Source organism: Pezoporus flaviventris, unplaced genomic scaffold, assembly GCF_033815535.1.
Source record: "Pezoporus flaviventris isolate CSIRO_AGI_PZ_B2104156 unplaced genomic scaffold, CSIRO_AGI_Pfla_v1 ptg000097l, whole genome shotgun sequence".
Classification (NCBI taxonomy): Eukaryota; Metazoa; Chordata; class Aves; order Psittaciformes; family Psittacidae; genus Pezoporus; species Pezoporus flaviventris.
In genome coordinates, this window is record NW_026892645.1 from 521,849 (window position 1) to 540,909 (window position 19,061).

General features: G+C 54.1%; 1 protein-coding gene across 3 annotated transcripts in view; it reads right to left on the reverse strand.

The window, feature by feature from the left end:
• Positions 1-1,145: 1,145 nt before the first annotated feature.
• Positions 1,146-19,061, reverse strand: part of VAV2 (vav guanine nucleotide exchange factor 2) — a 103,779-nt gene continuing 85,863 nt past the window's right edge. The window contains exons 10-28 of one of the 3 annotated variants that reach the window (XM_061476871.1): positions 18,415-18,510; positions 17,866-17,934; positions 15,287-15,373; positions 13,855-13,940; positions 13,472-13,604; positions 12,249-12,358; positions 11,621-11,722; positions 11,431-11,519; positions 11,154-11,170; positions 10,930-10,951; positions 9,670-9,797; positions 9,399-9,473; positions 8,800-8,852; positions 7,951-8,067; positions 7,760-7,847; positions 7,547-7,670; positions 6,711-6,797; positions 4,493-4,647; positions 1,146-3,880 (exon numbers count right to left, since the gene is read on the reverse strand). In XM_061476871.1, coding sequence (XP_061332855.1) covers positions 3,833-3,880; positions 4,493-4,647; positions 6,711-6,797; positions 7,547-7,670; positions 7,760-7,847; positions 7,951-8,067; positions 8,800-8,852; positions 9,399-9,473; positions 9,670-9,797; positions 10,930-10,951; positions 11,154-11,170; positions 11,431-11,519; positions 11,621-11,722; positions 12,249-12,358; positions 13,472-13,604; positions 13,855-13,940; positions 15,287-15,373; positions 17,866-17,934; positions 18,415-18,510 — 1,686 coding nt within the window. In that variant the 3' untranslated portion in view covers positions 1,146-3,832. Of the gene's footprint in view, positions 3,881-4,492; positions 4,648-6,710; positions 6,798-7,546; positions 7,671-7,759; positions 7,848-7,950; positions 8,068-8,799; positions 8,853-9,398; positions 9,474-9,669; positions 9,798-10,929; positions 10,952-11,153; positions 11,171-11,430; positions 11,520-11,620; positions 11,723-12,248; positions 12,359-13,471; positions 13,605-13,854; positions 13,941-15,286; positions 15,374-17,865; positions 17,935-18,414; positions 18,511-19,061 lie in introns of those variants that run through there. The other 2 variants (XM_061476872.1, XM_061476873.1) reach the window with 2 other exon arrangements.

Below are 19,061 nucleotides of genomic sequence, written 5' to 3' on the forward strand. Positions count from 1 at the left end.
CCCATTAACACCCCTGGGAGTGCTGCTCCTGGTCTGGTTACAGCACCTGGCTGTGGCTGTGCTCCATGAATAAATGTCCCATTTATCCATGAGGCATCAGACCTGGCATTGGTGCAGCCCCCACGGGGAGGTTTAGGCATGGAGCCAGGAAAGCCGGCTGTTGAGGCAGCCGCCGGCCCAGGCTGCAACCACCTCCTGCGGGTTACATGTCACCTGCTGCCAGGAGCCAGGCCCTGTGGTGGCAGGGATGCCCCCAGACAGGACCCTACATGGAAGCAGGTCCAGGCTCCAGTGCTGCAACTACGGTGCCGTGGGGGCTTGATGATGATGCTGACCCACGCAGGGCCCAATGATCACCACCCAAGGAGAGCACCCAGGTACCAAACCCTGGTGTTTCACACATGGTGCATGTTGGAGAGCTCCCCTCAGACTGAACAGCGTTTATCCAGGCAGGGGTCATCACCGACCAAGGCTAACTGGCTGAGCAGCATCTTTCCAAATCATCCAAAAGCTAGTGCCCAGCTCATGTCCTGCTTCTCTGAGTAAAACACCTCAGCTCATTGCTACAGCGCCTTCCAGCTGACCCTGTGAAAGCTGAACCAAGAAAGACAAAGCTCTGGGGACTCCAAGAGAGGAAAAATGAACATTGTCAATGAAACGCCCTGACAGCTCACAGCAGCACCCCGTGCGCTGCTCTGGGGTGAAACCTCCAGCACAGCCTCAGCCATTTTATAAGTGCAATTTCTTTCCTTGCTCTGGAAATGATGTTTTGTGCAGGGCTGAGGAGATTCTGGAATAGGAGACTTGGGAGTGACTGAAAGCTGTGGAAAATCCTCCTCTCCCCCCCGCAGCGGGTTCAGCTCAGGAGGGAGAGGAGCCCCCGGAACACTGCCAGCAGGAGCCTAGGACAACTGTACCAGGCAGCTGTCCCAGGGACAAAGGGAAGCTGAAAGGCTTCAGGGTAGAAACACTTACGGTTCGCAGCAGGAATCGGGAAGGATCCATCCCCAGGAGCACACATCTCCCATAGACCCGCCATGCCGCCCCTTCAGCTCCAGCGTGGCCATGGGGGCTTTAGTGACAAGAAGCCCCCCATGAGCCTGAGGCTCCAGCACGGTAAAAAACCATGGCTGGGAAAAGCCCTCTCAGCAAAATTACACTTTATTTTTTTGTTGTGGAATTTGATGTACGGTAACTAAAAAAAGTCTGGAAAAACCACATGCAAAAGGGTTTCTAAGTAGCAGCTAAAGTTTCTATTCCAGCATTACAAACTATTCCAAATGATTTCCAAATTCCCTGCTATAAACTATTCCATAAACAAACGGTTTTATCTTTAAATCCCCTCCACCCTCCCCCACTTAGTGCAGTGCAAAGGAAAGACCCAAGGAATTTACATATTATTTTCCAACGTATCCCATTGCAAATTTGAATGACCTGCGATGAACTAAAATATATACAATTTTCTCACCATCATAAAAAAAGATTTCCCTTTCTTATTCACAGATATATATTGTGGCAAATGGCTGAATAATTACTTACAAACAAAACAATCTTTTTAACAAGTTTCTTACAACAGTAAACACGGGAGGGAGCTCTCCACAGGGAAGGGGCTGGGAAGGGAGCACGGGCAGCAGCTGAGGTTGGGGACCCCTCCGGGGCTCCAAGGTCCCCGTGATGGGGCACGTGCTCATCCAGGGGGATGCCCTTACAGAACCGGCCACGTTCAACAGGAGGGTTGTGTAAGGCTTTAGGATCTGAGGCATAACATGAGCCATCATTTGTCTTGTGTGTGTGTGTGTGTGCGTGCATCCCATCCAACTTAAATACACCCCTGGCTTCAGCACAGCTACAAGAGTGGAGAAGGGCCCTTTGCTTTGCACAGGAGGAGCAGGGCATTGCCAGCTCCCACCTGGCTGCTCCTCCTGAGTGCACCCCAAGCTGAGCTGGGAGAGGTTAACACCAAACAGTAGCTTGGGGAAGCGCTGAGTCCCATCTTCATCTCCATCACCTCACAGAGCAAGACCCTAGTGTGCATCTGCCTCAGCCAGGCCCTGCAGCACCCAGAACTGGGGCACCCACGGGGCTCCAGGGTGAATGGGCACCAAACTGGGGCTGCTCTGGGCTTGTCACTGAGCAACAACACTTAATTTCCAAGTTACTATCTTTCCCTTTGTCTTGAGAGCCCCAGACTCTTCCATTTATTATCCCTTGCTGCTCCATTTGCGGCAAGGCTTTGGATGCAGCTGTGGTACCCCCCATGCCAGGGACTGAGGCCATCAGGATCACTCACCCACCCAACACTGGCATCTCCCAGTGAACCAGTGTAGTGCCAAGAGCTGCCCTATGGCAGGACCACCACTAGTGACAGGGGAACAGCATCAGGGCATGGAACCACCAGCTCAAAATGCCACCCAGAGAGGCTGGAAAACATCCCTGGGGCTCAGATACTGGATAGAAAAAAGTTGTTCCCTGTCACCCTCCTACACACATATTTGTTCATATTTGCATTCTGGAAGTAAGTTCTGGAGCTGGAGAGCAAAACCAGTTCCCGACAGAAGAGGATGGCTGGGATTTCCACCTGGCAGCTCTGCCTACCAACTTTGGAGCTGCACTTTGGAAAGAACGGACTCAGATGGACAGTGCTCAGGACAGAGCAGCAATGCCAAGATAGAGGGACCTTTACTTGACAGCAGCAGCAGTGACAGCCTGTGGGAGGAAGAGAGGCAATGTTCACTGCCCCCAAAACTGCACACAGCTGGAGAAGAAGAGATGCTTCCACAACTCTGCGAGAGCAATCAGTTCATCCCTTAGCCCTTATCAAGTGGGTTGGTCCCTCTGAGCTCAGCAAGGTGGGACATGTCACAGCTCCAACAAGAGCCAGCCTGGCTCGGAGGGGCCTGCCTACAGCAGAACCAAGCTGGGAGCAAGTGATGGACATACCCACGGATACACACTCCCATCCACTCCTGTTTGTATACCTGCTGGTCCCCGAAACCCTGTGGGGCAGAGCAGATCTTCAGTCCTGCAGTGTGCCGAGACCTCCTGCTCACCAGTGGGACAGTTCACACCCCTGGCTGTCCCCACTGCCCGCAGCAAGGCTGGTGGGACTGAGAGCAGTTGTAACAAAAACAGGCTGGGGGTGTCAAAGCGGCTCTTTCCCCTCCTGTCTGACCTGGACATCCATTTCCAGCCTACATCTGATGGTCAGAACGCGTTCCTGGTTGCATGGGTGGCATCCTTCTGAGACGAGCAACAGCCCTTCCCTGCTCCCGGGCTGGGTGTCCCCACTCTGCCCCTCGCCCGGCAGCAACACGGTGCTGCCAAAACCGTGACCGGGGAGCTCCCTAAGCAGAGTATGTGTGGGTCCACATCGCCTCCTCAGGGCTGAGTTGCTCCCTCCCCAGAGAAACCCCCAAATTCTCACCTTGGCGCACCCAGGCACCAGCCCAGGCGCAAAGCTTCAACCTCACCCTCCCACCACCATCACCATGGTGGCATTTAAACACCTTTACTGGCAAGGGCTTGGACCCCATCCTCTGGTGGGCACTGCACAGAGTCTCTCAGCTCTGTCCATGCAGGGGAGCACGGCTTTCCCGGTACTCTTCAGCAGCTGCTACTCCAATGTTATCCGACAGACCATCAATCTTCTATACATGTAGGAGGAGCGAGGCCGGTGGCCGCGCGCACTGTACAGAGGAACAGCTAAAGTCTGCGGGAGCAGTCCCGGGAGGCGTCCAGCCGTGTCCCATGGGAGCCACGGCACTGGGACAAGTGTGCACGGGCTGCAGCAGCCCACTCCAGGCACTGGCGACATCCGTCCGACATCCCGCAGTCACTGCACGCCCTCCTCTTCCACATACGTGGAGGGAAACCAGCCAACCTGCCAGGGAAGGGGAGAGGTGAGCAGGGGCCTGGGGAGCTCAAGGGACCTCCTGTCCTACTGCTGGGACTATTCCCCTGCCACCACGTGCTGTACCCAGTGAGCCAATAGCGCAGTGCTGGATGCACCCACATCCCGATGCACAGTGGTGGTGACAGTGCAGCCATTACCCTAATCTGGGACAGAGGGAACAACTGTACATTGCCTGGGCACATGGCTTGTCTGCAACATATAAGGGATCAGGGCATGAAGAATCTGTCCCCAGTGCTGCAAGCCCCGAGGGACACCAGCTCAAGCCATCTCCTGCTGTTTCCCTAGGATGCTGAGCCCTTCACCAGCAGAGCCACCCCTGCTTCAGTCCCCTGCATGAAGGTTCAAGGAAGTGCAGACTTGGATGCCGCGTGCCTGCTCCTGTCCACCTCCATGTGTGTCACTGGGCAGGACCGTGGTGGCTCTCCTGAGATGACAGCCCACTGTCACCTGAGCTGGGAAAGAGCAAGAGGGAATGGGACATGTCCCCCTGCCCTCTGGTGTCCTACACTTTAGCTGGGTAGGTTGAGAAAGGGGAGGACCGTGCAGGAAGGGGACAGGACATGATCAGGATGCACTCACTCTTCCATTGGTTTCCCCCTTCCACCATCCCTGGTCCCCGCCGATCCTGCTGTAGATCTTCACCACGTCACCCTCCCGCAGCGACAGCTCCCGCATGTCCCGCGCGGCGAAGTTGTACCGTGCCACTGCCGTCCCTATGACCCGTGGGGTGAACACTGCGGGGGACAAACAGAGGGAGCTGGGAGCTGCCCCGCGCGTGGGACCAGCCAAAGCCTAGGGAAAGCTCCGTGAGGTTCAACCTGGGTTTTCCACCATGGCAATGGCTCCCATTGCAGAGCCATGACCTGGAGCAGCCCGGATAGTCGGGCCGGCCTCATCCCAATTACCCAGCCCCACACTGACTGGGGCAGCTGGGGTTAGAGTGGATTCTTGCTGGGCTTTAAACAGCTCTGTGGGCTTGAGAAGCCCCTTTCTGCTGATCAGGAGAGTCCAGGAGGGGCTTGGTGGGGATTGCTGTGGTGAGGGGTGCTTTTGTGAGAAAGTGGGAAAAGATTCCATAGCAATATGCAATCATTAACAATGAAATCATGGGAAAATCCTGTTCCACAAGCAGCTGATGGGAACACCTTGTCAAAGATTTCACAAACCAACTTTTATTTAAATTAAGTAAAAAAATTGAGTTATTGGGATTGGATTCTCCAGGAGATGCTGAGCAAAACCTGTATGTTTTGCCATGAAAAGGAACAAGCTGCTAACCTGGCATCCTCCCTGCTCCTGGTCCTTGCCAAGGCCCTTGGAAACTTGGTCCTATTTCAAACCAAAAGGCACAAAAGCCCCCTGCAAACCCTAATGCTGACCACACTGTGATGAGGAGTGCATCCCCATGAGAGACCCCGGGAACCAGCCTCTGCCAGCACTGGCACGGCCCCAGCACCACGATCTCCATTGCTTTGGGTGGGGAATACTGGGGGAAGGCACAAGAAGAAACAGCAGTGAGAGGGGAAAGGCAGAGACAATGGTCAGCATCCCTGCCCCAGTGTCCGGGCAGGGCAAGGAGGGCTGGAGGGTGACGCTGGGAGAGATGGGATAGGCAGAGGAGGAGAAAAATGCACCTCTGAAGTTTGCAAAAGCCCCCCCCAAGTGGATGCAGTGCCTCGGTGCCCCCCCCCCCCCCCCCCCCCCCCGCCTTCGTGCCAGGGGAGGCCTTGAGAATTAATTTCCACTTTGAACATTTGCAAACCAAGGTTGAACTAAGTCTGAGGAAAAGCTTTGCCCAGGTTTTCAGCTCTTGGGATGGAAGGAGATGAGGATGGCAATGGAGATGGTCCAGACACACGTGCAATCACTGGAGGGCTCGTCCATCCTTGCCAGGCAGGCCGGAGAACGGAGCGAGCACCACGGCAGCCTTGAGCCCTTTCATCAGGAGCTTGCTCAGAGGCCACTGCTGCAGAAGGGACTTTCTGCAACACCTTCTATACAGTGGAAAGATCACAGATTTCCAGAATTACATTCCGGTACCTTGAAAAGTTCAGCGTTCTTCCCAGCACTGCACCAAAGAAAGCACATGTGGCTTTGCCAGTGGTTTTCCCTGTCCAGGCTTAAGAAAAAACTGAAAGGTAAAAGCTTAAATGGGAAAAAATGAACTGGCACAATTTTGCTCTGATCCTGCCAAACAGGGAGGATGTCACCGGTCTGCAACAGATGTGATCAATGGGGTTCAAAGGCCGGAGCACCACTGTGCTCTCTGCAGGGAGCCTTGAGCCCCAGAGCACATTCACAGGGCAGGTTCCCCCCCATGTCCTCAGCAAGGGGCTCCTGAGCAGCCTCAGACACCAGAGCTCAAGAACTGCTGGACATTGGGATGTTTTCCTTGTACAGCAAGGAAAATGGTCTGGAAGATGTTGTGATGCCAATGCTCGTTTGGTGAAACACGTGGGCACGTGGGTTAAGCAGGTCGAGCTTGAAGTACATCATGAGATCCCAGTGTGTTAGGTTCATTTTTTTGTTAATTTAATCCCTTTCTCAAACAGCAATAACTCCATCTTCTCCCTGCCTGGATTCTGGAGAGAGGGGGCAGCATTTTGCTTCCAGCCAAGTCATGGTTAATAACTTATTGCCAGGCTGTGCCCCAGGGCAGCACTGGGGACCCCTGAACTGCCTGTGGCTGATGGAGTGACAGCAGGGACCCACGGGTCCCTCTGGCGATGGCTTTCAAGCTGGGGCTGCTGCAGCCTGGGGAGGGCGGCAGGGTCTCTCCGGCGGGGAGAGGCACTGGTACCTGACCAGAAGGGACTGGAGGAGCTCTGAGAAGAAAAGTTGAGGCCCTGAGGACTGAGAAAAGAAAAGTTGTAGGAAGCGCAGGAGGCTGCAACGAGGTTAAAGAGAAACAGAAAGAGGCAGAACACGCATTAAAAAGGAAATTTAAAAAGGTATTATAGTGCACAATGCTTTAAAAGCCAACGGAGGAACATGGTGCAGAGCATGCAGGACCTGTGCAGGGAGCTGGGGCAGCAGCTGGTCTGGCCATGGCCCCATGGCCAGTTTGGGGCTCAAAAGTCGTCCTGGGGTTGTATTTATGTGAATGGATATTTAAACAACTTTAAAAACCATCTGTCCTTGGTTTTCTTTTTAAGTAACCATGGAGAAAGGTTTTTAAAAGGCATTTCCCCACAGAGCAGCTATTCCTGCACTCAGGCTTTCAGACAAACAGAACATTTTGCAATGATGCACATTTTGCTTTCCAGTTCTTCTGTTGTTTTTTTTTCTTTCAGGCACAGACTTACCATTTCTCCCATCATCTCCATTAAAGGAGTCCTGCTGGGATTCAAACCATCACAAGCCACACCGGAACACGTGCACAAAAGCTCACATGGGCAGGTAGGGTGCTCCACATGAAGCTGTCAGAGCATCGCGTCCCTGCTCGGCTTGGAGCAGCAGAGCCAGGCAGCCCCAGCTCGGCCAGACCCTCCCGGCCCCACCACCTGCCCCGAGACCCGGCCTCGAAGTGCCACCAGCTGAGGGGAGACTTGGCTGCAAACTGGGGGGCTCGAGCCCCACAGCAAAGCTGCAAATCCCTTTGTCAGACAGCGCTCCCCCCCTTGCTGAGGGCTGTACCTGGAGAGCGGGTGAAGGTCCTGGAGGTAGAGCGCTCCCGGGACTTATAGGGGTATTTCAGCGTCGTGTCCAGCTGCTTGAAGCTCTCCTTCAGTGAATGGCTCTGGTAGTACTCGACCAGCTCCTGGGAAGGGTGAGAGGCACATGCTGTCTCTCACCCTCTGAATGACTTGCAGGGACCGTGTGCATGCTAAGGAGGCTACAGAAGCCTACCAGCAAGCTTTCAAACTTCTTAGCTTCCGTGATGTGAATCCAGTTGTCCTTCTCCACCACCTTGATGTGCTTCACCTCCTCGTTGAACCTGCAAATGGCAGCAAAGGCACTCAAGAAAACACAGCTGCATGCCCCAGCCCCATCTCACCCTCCACGAGCAAGACTGAGTAACTCAATGAAGTATTTCTCACTTAATGCTGATGGCAAAGCGCTCGGCCTCAGCCGGCCGCTCCCGGATCAGGTAGGTGCCGCTGACGTGGGACTTGAGCAGGTTGTCTGTCTGCTGCCGCTCCATGTTCCCTGCAAACCTGAGCCCAGAGCGTAACTAATGCATTTAATGAACTAAAAATTAACACATCTCTTTAAAAGAGGCACGTTTGAGATAAAAAGATGATGTTTTTTTAAGGCCAGGAAGGTTCAGAAGGCAAAGAGGGAAACAGGTCTCATCCGAAACTTCAGGAGAAGAAAGTGCCCCGAGATACACAATGAGCTGCTCAGGCATTGAACAGGGACGGTGAGTGATGTGGAGCACAACCTCTTCCCCTGGAGCTTACACCTAGAAAATCCCACTAATTGGGAATCAGTCCCCAGGTAAATGAGGCCTTAGCAAGAGCTGGAGAATGGGGATAATTCAGACTCATGAATGTGCAAACCTGGCTGGAGCTGGAGGGAAGGAGCAGCAGGGAAGCCAAGAGCAGCCTCTCCCGCCAAGGCAGAAATTGCTTCTTTCCTCCCCAGATGTTTTTTTGGGCACAGAAAACACCAAAAGAAGGAAGAGAAACCAGCGCCTCTCCTGCCTCTGCCCCTCTCCATCGGGGAACAAACCCCCACTGATGGCGCGAGGCCTCTCCAGATTTAACACCCAAATGCCCCTGCAGCAGCTGCCCCGTGTGGAATGCGAAGCACGGCCAGCCTGCGTTCCTAACTCGCTGTCAGAGCGGCTTCCCGACAAAGGGACCATGAAAACGGGAGGCCAAGGTGTGTTTATGGCCAGAGGAGGTCGTGTCCGCGCGCTGCCCAGCGCAGGCTGGGCCACTCACCATGGGTACGCCGTGTAGTCGATCTCACGCGAGGGCGGCCGGCTGTTGGGAGGCTGCAAAGAGAACACTGGTGACTGATGAGCCGGAGCCTCACCAGGCCGGGGCTCATGAACGAGATGCTCCTCGCCATGGGAGGGGTTTTCATCTGCCAAGCTTCTGATTACTGGCTTCAGCAGCGGAGGGCAGTGTTGCAGCTGAGCTGAGGTGAGCATGCTGCATTTTTCATTTACATGAGCATTTCGTAACTGGGGAATGGCTGACAGCAATACAGAACACAGTGATGAAAACAGTGCAGTTTTCCTGTACTGTGAGTGATCCCGAGTACTCTGAAACAGTCCCAAAGAGGAGGAATGGAGCCTGGATCTGGTCACTCCAACCCCAACCTTGGGAATGAGGCTGAGACCAACCTGACCAGGCATTTGCAACCATGGGATGATGGATCCATCCCTGGCTAATTTGGCCCTGGTAAAAGGCCAAAAGGCCAGTGGAAGGACCAAGGTCTCAAGCAGAAGGCTGAGAGGAGCAATAGGCACCACCAGAGCAGCACCTCCCACGACAGCCCCTGGTGCTCCCGGCTCCATCTCCCCCTCGGCACTTACCCGGGCATCAACGGGGCACGGCTTTACCGATGAGCTGGGGAAATAACCCGACTTCTTTGTCTGCAGCAGCCGCCCCTGCAAAGCCAAGCAGGCATCAGACAGGGGTGTGAATGCAGGAGCAATGGCTTTGCCATGCAGTGATGGGGACAGGCTCCGAAGTGCCTCACAGCAGCCCCGGCTCTGAACCCCTGGCACAACCCTGCGCTGTGGGACAATGCACAAGTCACTGGTTCCAAACTTCCTGGGAATTCGCACGGGGAACAGCTCTCACCTCCCACCAGGGCGAGTCGGGGTCCCCCCTCAGCAGCTCGATCACGTCCCCAATCTGAAACGTCAGCACGGGTTTCCCGGGGGGGGCAGGGGTGCCGTGGTAGTTCTGAACCGCCACTATTTTAGGACCTGGGAGGGAAGCAAACCAGTCTCATCACATAGGCCTCGTTAATGAGAAACAACTGAAGACCACCGCTCCTGAAGGGCATTGTCCCTTGCCCTGTGAACCACAAATCTACAGCACCAGGGGGTGGGATTCGGGGCAGAAAGTGTGAAAGCAGAGAGGAACAATGCCCAGCTCCAGAGGTCGTTGCTCCTGCAGTTACACCGAGTTCAGACTGAGCTCCCCCAGCAAAAGTAAACCCATGAAGGACAGACCCAGGCCTGGGACTGAACCCGCCGTGGGGGAGCGGCTCTCGTTGGGCACTGCTGGCTGGCACCAAGCCCGCGGGTTCAGTGACTGCAAACGGGACCAGCCAACGCTCGGCTCCCACCGAGCGGCTGGACCCGGGACGCAGCCGCCCCTGCAGCTCGCAGCCAAAGTCCGGTCGTCCCGGGAGCAACCGCACACAGAGTGAGCTTCCCAGCTGCACTCAAACAGTGTTTATCTGCAAAACGCTTCCCCGCCGCGGCCTCTCCCTGCCCTGCTCCCTCTGCTTGCTTTTGTTTCAGCCCCCGATTTGATGCAGGTTTCTCTCTGCCAGGCCTGGCTTTCCTCCCCTCAGAGAAAGCACAGAAACAGACTGTTCCCTCTGCTCCCAGCCAGGACACAGGCAGGGCAGGCCCAGCACTGGCCAGGACAGCTTCAGGCAAAGGAAAATCAAAGAATACTATAGTAACCATCAGGATTAACGGCCCCATTGAGGGCAGCGCCTGGAGCTGCACATCCCTGCAGCACACCAGACACACCGCTGGGAAGATGCTCCCCACCATCAACAAGTCCCCTGCCAGGACGGGCCCCGTCTGCTTTGGAGGAAGATCTGACAAAGGGCATTGCACCAGCTCTCCTTGGTTACTGTGGGATGTGCAGAGGCTTTGCTCGCATGGCAGAGCAGGGCAGGGGCACAAATGCACCCAGGAACACTGGGGCTGAGCCCCGGGAGGAGCCACGTCTTTCCGCAGGTCCCTCCTGCACCAGCTCAAGCTCCTTTCTGGTTTGGGAAGAAGCTTCCCCCTCCCACGTGCCCGATGTTAGGGACACCTGGGCCACGGTCCACACCCTGTCTCTACCTGCCCTCCTGCAGTACTGTAAAGCCCTTACCAGGTCCAGCACTCAGTGAGTCCTGCAAAGAGAGGAAAAAGTCTCCATGAGGACACAGCCATCTCAACTCTTTCCATAAGCACCTACCCAAAGCCCCTGGGATGAGAAACCCTCTCCCAAAACCTCCCTGCCTTTCCCCAAAAGCTGCCTGCACTGGGACTGGGCAGGGATACAGGCTGTGCCCAGCGCAGAGGGAAGTGGGAAAAGGGCAACCAGCAACGTACCTGGTCTGCTGAAGAACCTGCAAGAGAAAGGGGGAAATAAGTGGTGAATATAATAGGCAACAAACCCCATTATCTGTTTCTCTTGATGCTGTGGGTGTCAACAAACCAGTGTCAGTGCTTGAACATGATGGAGGAAGCACAATGCAGAGCCATTGCCCTGCATGGGGTGGGCAAGACCGAGGGAGGGGCTGGAGCTGGACAAGGACATTGCATAAAGTTCTATGATTTTGTTTCTTCCTACCTGCACCCCAAACCTCCGCAATGGGAAATAACTCACCGATTTTGCAGGGAGGAATTATCTCCAAGCACTCCTTATGAGCACCCGCTCCACACCTGGGGCAAAGATAGCCCTGGTAGAAGGTTCCTCTGTGCAACACAAGAAGTCAGAAAGTCCTAATTCAGCCTCGGCTTTGGGATTTTGTCAGTGGTTTAATGCAGATGCAGACAAGCTGCAGGATGCTGCTCACCTCAGGAACATCCTGCAGGCTTTGCAGTTGGTGGTCTTCTCAAATGTGTACATCTGGAAGTTATGGTGGTTTGCATTGGCTTTCTCTGGCTTTATGTTGGACCTAAGCGAAAGGACCGGGGGTTACTGACCTCTCACCCGAGCGATGCTGCACCAGAGGCCTGCCACAGCAGCTCTGTTTGCGTTTCAGTCCAAGTTTGGAAACCACAGGGGCAGAGATGAAATCAAGTGTGAAAGGAGACTCGGGCTCGACTGTGCAGGGAGAGGATTGTGCCCATCAGCCTGCCCCGGGACAGCCTTCATGGATTTGCCATGACCCAGCCCCTGCCCTGCTCAGGACCGGTCCCCCCCAGCAGCAGCCTCCCCCTGCTCCTCCTCCAGCCCCAGCTTCTCACATGGCCTGACACTACAGCAAGGGCTCATTTCAGAGATGCCCCCACATGCGTTGGTGCACACCCTCAGGGTAGATGATTTCATGCTGGACCCGAGCTCTCTTTGTACAGGGAACCATCCAGGGAGCTCACATGAGCTTCCCCGTCACCGGCTGCTGTTGGAGCTGCATCTCCAGTGACCTGCTGGTCCAAGACACTGTTCTCCCACACTTAGCTAGAGCAGCCGCTTATGCTCACATTGCCATTTCAAACTGCTCCATCCACTTCCTCTTCATTTCCTCCGTCTTGCAGAAGAACTGGAAGCCCTGCTTCCCCTGGAGGTGGATTAGGTAGAAGCCATATGACCACTGCGAGAGAAAACAGACCGCTGTGCTCCCACACCTGAGCAGCAAAATGCACCACGCTTCTATTCATGCATTAAACAACTGTTCCCAGTGCCTGTCCCTGCTTCTGATGGGCTGCTGAACCTTTGCACAGGTAACGGGGGGAAGGGAGAAGAAATGCTCTGTGTTTCCCAAACACATCACAACTAATGATGCTTTGGCACTGTGTGCTAGGGCCAAATTGGATTTTATGGTGGCAGATGAGCAAACCCAGATTTTTCTGCTCCAGTGGGTCCTCCCCAGCCATCATCTCTCTCCCTGACAGCAACTGACAGCCCAGGAGGCAGATCTGACCTGCCCACTGCACATATGCTCTGCCTGTCTACTTACAACACTGCACAGGAAAACACAAGAGAAGGCTGTGTGCTTTGCTTACCATTTTTCCATGAGACTAGAAAGCATAGGAAAGCAAAGTGGAAATACATGTCATTAAAACAAAGCTAGCAGCATTTCTTCAGCATCCAAATGGCAAAATTGGCAGTTCTTATCCAAATGTTACTTATCCCATCTGTACCATACCTCTTTCCCATCGCATGTAAGTGGATTAAGCTAATGAGGCACTGCTAAGCCAACAACTGGGAGGTTTTCCTTCATGGCTGCAGACTAAGCCCCAGACCACTGGCAAAATGATGCTCCTCCAGCGGCAACCACGCTCCCAGTGCTGATTTTGGCAGACTGGTTAGCAATGCTCATGCTGCGTTCACCCCGCGACTCATGGGAGAGAGAGCATCCGGACGGGACGGACCTTCCCTCCCTGCCCTGCCTCCTCTCCATCCCATCTGCAGGTTGCTCCCTGCTGGAAGGCCAGGAAGCAGGGAGCAGCCTCCTGTGGGACTCAACCATCCCAGCCTCTTCAGGGTTGTTTCGCAAGGATGGAGGTTAAGGATCAAGCCCAGCCCCACATTAATAAACATTTCCCAATGCTCTGTAAGGCTGCCCTGAAAGCTGAGCATTTATTTTCCAGCTTTTTTGCAAGCTCAGTTTCCATTTTAAAAGGCAAATGGGAATGTACTACCCAAGGATGGCTGAAACAGCTCCAAAATGCTCTCCAGCAGAGCTAATTCCTGGTCCACCCACCTTCTTAATGTCCTTGTTATTCATAGGGTCATCAGTCATCTTGTGGAAGAGCAGCTCAATAATTTCTTTCAGCTCATAGTTGTATCCTTTCCTTTTGCAGACGATCACCACTTTATCAAATAAAAATAAATACCTGCCCAAAGCAAGCAAATAAAGCAGCAACTCAAACACCTGCCTGCAGTTCTCATTCAAGGAGAGGGGTTTGGAAAGCTCTGCAGAGCTCCCCAGCCAGCGCAGCTCAGTGCTCAGCCCTGCTGCAGTTTCACACTGATGGTGGATTCTGTCAGTGCAGCTCCAGGCAATCCCTGAATACATGAGCACAGAGGGAACGGCCAGACGAAGGCACATCGAGGTTGGGAAAACCAGGCACTGTTGTCACCCACCTGTCCTGCTTGGTGTGGTTGACTATGGAGCGGACCTTCAGCTCGCCATCGATCTTCGGCCTCCCAAACTCCTCCAGCTTCACTTGCTGCAGAAAGCAAAGCAGGGCTGAGACCCACAGCCAGCTGAGACGATGCCTTGGAATGATGGAAACCCAAACCTGCCTGAGGGCACGGGGTCCTGGGGCATCCCCCCCAGCCCTGCCTTGTGCTGCTGAAGCTCCTGGGAACAGCATGACCCTCACCAAGGGGAGCCTGTGCATGGGAGCAGGACCACGGGAGGTCCCTGGAGCTCTAGCACCAGCATCCCAGGGCAAGGCTCAGCAGTCAAAGTTCTTTTGCGAGCTTTGGGATCTAGAAAGCAACACCCCCCAGAATAAGCTATTTCCCAGGGCTTTCTACACAACCAGGCTCTTGTAGTTTTGATTCCTAGCCTGAACAGAGTCTGGAGATTCTGGCGAGGCTGGAACCCAACCCAAGGGTTTGGGCAGTTTGTCTATTGGCTCAAAAGCCCTTTCTCACTGCTTGGTGCAGCCTGGCCACGGAGCCACAGGACTCAGTCCCCTTGCACAGTTCTTACAGGAAAAAATAAACACTGTGAAGCATCACACTGCGCAGGACAGCAGTGTGTGTACTGCACAGTTATCGCACTGCCCTGCCGTGTGGGCTCTGTCTACGTAACACCAACCGCCCTACTACGTCCTGCCTGCTGCAGCAAAAGGAAGTGGGGAGCAGGATGTGTGGGGGTTTTGCTGACACCCCATCTCCTGATGTCAAACCTGCTCAGGGGCGGCTGCAAGGAGCAGAAGGGGCTGCTTCATATCCCCAGTACAGTCCTGTTGTATGGAGCATGACGTCTGATTGTTCACACATGACTGCTTCAATCACAGCCTGTGAGCTGCAGCAGCCTGCATCCCACTGGAGAATTTTTGCAGGTTCCTCTTGAAAATTAAGGATTTTGCCTCTCTGTTAAACAACCACCAATTAAAAGTTCCCTGTTTCCAAATGAAGTCAAAGCTCAAAGCCCCAAACCCAGCACCCCTCTGTGGAGCCCCAGGGAGGGCTGTGAAGCACCTCAGGTGTCAGCACCCACTTTGCATGATCCCAGCACCAAGTGTGATGGTGGAGCTGCTGCACCCATGGCTGAGCAGGTCCCACCTCCCCGGTGTGGGAACAAGCTCCTAAGTTTGGAGCTCTGCACTGGGTGTTACATTAATGGGCTTGCTCAGGGCTGAAGCGAGTGATGGGTTGCACAGGGTCAGATGATGCACAGTAATGGGACCAAGTGCCTGACACCTCTGGAGTTTGGAGGATGAGATTCTCCTTAAAATACCTGGTACCTGGGTAGCTCATCAGATTCAGCAGTAAGTGCATAGCAAAAGCATGATAATAGTAATCAAATTACAGTTGGGTGCAAGAGGGTTTTCCAACTTACCAGATTTTCTATAGAGCTCTGAAATTCACTTATTTTCTTTAGCGTCTCTTTGTCTCTCTTTACTTCATTTATGTACATGGCCAAGTCCTTAAAAGCAAAGTGGATATTGGTTTTAATATTCCAGATGGAGAGCACCTCACCGAAGCGGAGCACACAGGATCTGGCTCCCAAAGCCAGGCTGCAGGAGTGGGAGCAGGATTCCAGCTGCAGACGGGACATGCTGGGCACAGGCTGGTTGTGCCCACGCTGCTCGGGCAGGAGCTGCAGTTTTGATCCTTTCCCAGAAGAGGGCAATGCCCAAACCCAGCGCAGCAAACCCGACCCACGGCTTGTAGGGAGTGAGGGACAGGCCAAGCATCCCTGCGTTGGAGCTTCTGCCCCGCAGCACCCTTCCCTCCCAGCTCCCATCACTGTAATTCCCGTACCCCCTGGATACAAAAGCTGGGAGCGTCTCTGCTGCCAAAACACCCGTGTCTATGAAATAACCGCTCTGGACACCTGACTGCACGTTAGCTATGAACAGCACTTGAGCTGGCGCTGCCCCGGCTCACACTGGGATACCCTGCGGGGGCATCCCCAGCTTCAGCACCTCCGGGCCTCCAACACCTCCCATCACACAAAGGCGGGTTGTAAAATAGGAGACAGTTCATGGAGCTTGTTCTGCCCTGAAAAAAATCCCTGCTTACCCAAATGTTAACCCCTCAAAGAGCAGGAACCTCATCTCTTCCACAAAAACAACTTCTTACCCCCTTCAGAGCATATTTTCTGTGCCTGTTTGCCTCTTATCTGCTCCCTGCCCCCTTGTCCTCAACAATAGCTCTTGTCAACTTGGATTAAATCTGAGCACAGGATTTTTTAAGACATCCCCTCTGGGTCAGACCTTCCTCAGCTTCCCAGTGTGAGAAGGGTTAATCACAGGTGATAATCTCAAATCTACGTGACAATACCTATAACATCACAGTGTACCCCACTGCGCCAGCGGCAGGGATGGTTATGAAGCATGTCAAAACCAAAGGCTTTTGAAGCAGCATCCTCCATCACGCTGGAGCACTGAGCTCCACTCCCTCCTGCTGAACAGGCCATCTCCTATACCAAGGGGGATCAACCACGACTTCAAACAGCAACGTGCAAGCCTGGACTATGGGATCAAGCCAGGAACCCACAGTGCCTTGACCACCACATGGGCTCAGTTCTGTGTACTCATGTGGAGGGCTGGTACCTGCACCAGGCATTCCCACATGCAGGTTGTTAGTGCAAATCCTTGTGCAAACAACCACTGAGGCAGAGCAAAAGCCAGGTGAATCCCTTTGGGAAACGGAATTCCACTCACCCCTGCTCGGCTCTCGCCCAGACGCAGCAGCGCCTGCGCCTGCCAGCACGGCAGACGGAAGCTCTGGGTTCCTGATGAAGAGCGTTACTTGTAAGCTAAGCCTCGGTTTGCAGCTCAATTCGAACCAAACTGCACAGCTGCCTACGCCCCGCCGAGCCCAGAGCAGCCCAAACGGCTGCCACGGGGTGAGGAAAGAGAAACCCCACCGCTGGCTCCGGGCAGCCTCCTGCAGAACCCGCAGTCTGCAGCGCAGCCGGTGTGGATCTGAGGTTATTGATCAGCAGTGCACCGGCGGGTGCTGTGCCACGAGCCGGCAGCGGGGCTTAACAACTGCCACCAGGCTGCGTGTCCGAGGCCGTGGCGAGGTGCGGGGCGGCAGCGAGCGCAGCGTCCTTCCAACAACCTGAACTGCAAAGTGACCTACATATGGGCTGTGGGCTCCCGGGCGCGGGGGGCAATGGCTGGAAAGGTCACCCAGCTTATGTAAGTGTGAGGAGATGCGGTGTCCTTACACAACCTGAGAAAACAGTGACCCGGGAGCACGGAGTGACTGGGGACGGACCCTGCGATGCGCTCCAGAGAGAGAACCCGGAGCGAAGGATCAGCCTCAGGCTGTGCTGACGATGGCCCGGCGGTGCGGGGGGATTTGTGCCCGAGTCACAAAACATTTGGATGGTTTTCCTTGTTGCTGCTGGTGATTTCCCTGCGGCCTTGGGGGTTTTGGCTCAAAAGCTCAAGAAACCAAACCCTCAAACACAGCAGAATTTGGTGCAGTTTCCATCCGTGGAAAGAGCAACTTCCCGTAACAAAAAAATAAGAATAAACCTGGATGAAAGGATTCTCCAGCAGCGCTGGCTGTCAGCGCACGGCCCGTGCTCCACACAGGCACAGGCTCCATCGCTGCAATCCCTCTGACTTGCTGATACATCTGGACTTCCTCCAGATTCCTCCCAGCAAAAACAAGAATCTGGCACAGCCCCTTTACACACAATAGCAATTAGTGAAAAGTCTTAACTTGTCAACAAATACCAGCGTCCCCAGCTGCTGAAGGAGGAAGATAACAGAGCCGACTACAGATCTGCTGCAAACAATCGCATCAAATGGCAATCATGTCCAGGAGGAGGAGATGCTGCCTTCCCCCAGGCTGCTGGCTGGGCTTTCCATCTCAGGCTTTGTTGTACAGAGGCAGGGGGGTCTCATGCTCTGTTGTACCTTGAGACCCCCACCCTCTGCTCTCACCCTCCCATACCTGCATTGCCTCCAGAGCCTCCTTCAGCTGCTGCTTCTCCGGCCGGTCTGATGAATGACTGAGCAGCTCCTGCAGAAATAAAGTGAAATAAAAGTAGACATAAAGAGCTTTGGATGCTGGAAGCGGCCACACGCTGCCCGTGCCCGTGAGCAGCCAGGCGGTGGCAGGGGTGCTGGGGTGGCAGTGGGATGCTGGGCAGGCAGCTGTGGCCAGAGCACAGGGAACATGCCAAGTGGCTGGTGCTGGGGAGAGCTGTTACACAGAGCTGACGGGAGGAATTTCACACATAATCAGATTATATGCAAGCTTATTTTATATTCATTAACTGCCTCTCGTAGCTAACGAGTGCAGAATTAGCCTAGGTCACCGTACTTCAGGAGGCGGCACAAATATTATGTCATGTTAAGTAGCTCTAGTAATTATTTCATTTGAAGGGGGAAAAAACCCAACAACCCACTCTGCATTTGGCAGCGATTCACTCTCCACTGTAAAAGCTGAACGATGCTACGGCAGAGGATGGCAGCTGGAGAGCAACACCGAAACACTTACTTTTAACAGGAGATGGTATTTCAAAACTCTTTGCATTGGAACCACCAGCAGGTCTTGCAATTTAAATTTCCCATCCTGGACCTTTAGTGTGCATTCCTATGAAAGAAATCAATGCATCAGCAGTGAGGCAGCTGGGGGAAACAGGTCCCCATGAAAAAAAAAAACCCATGTCCTGTGGCTGGTAGGTTTTGCTTCTGTAACCCAGCCCATGGCTCGTGGTCCCTGTGTGCACCCAGAGGGGTTATCAGGGAATAGAACACAGGGGCTGGACTCTCAAATGCAGCTGTTCCCACTGAGCAGAGCTACTCCAGCTTAATGAGAGACTGCTCATTAGGGGAGCTCACGGGTGCTCTCAGACCTTGGGAAATGTCAGAGCAGGTGCATTAGCTGAGCTCACCTCTTGGATGGGCTGAACTAATGTGTTTCCTTTGCGAGGCACTGGCAGCAAGCACAGATGGTCGCTGTGGCTTCGCTGATAAGCATCAAGTCATTGAGATGAGCAAATGTGATCGCAGGAAGTTTTGTGACTGGTCCCTTCACCCAGACCCATTTAGATACGTGACTTGGCCACAATGGCTGAGAACCCCTGTGTGTCCCCCGGAAGATGAGGGAGGGGAAGGAGAAGCACAGGAGCAAGTGGGTGCTAC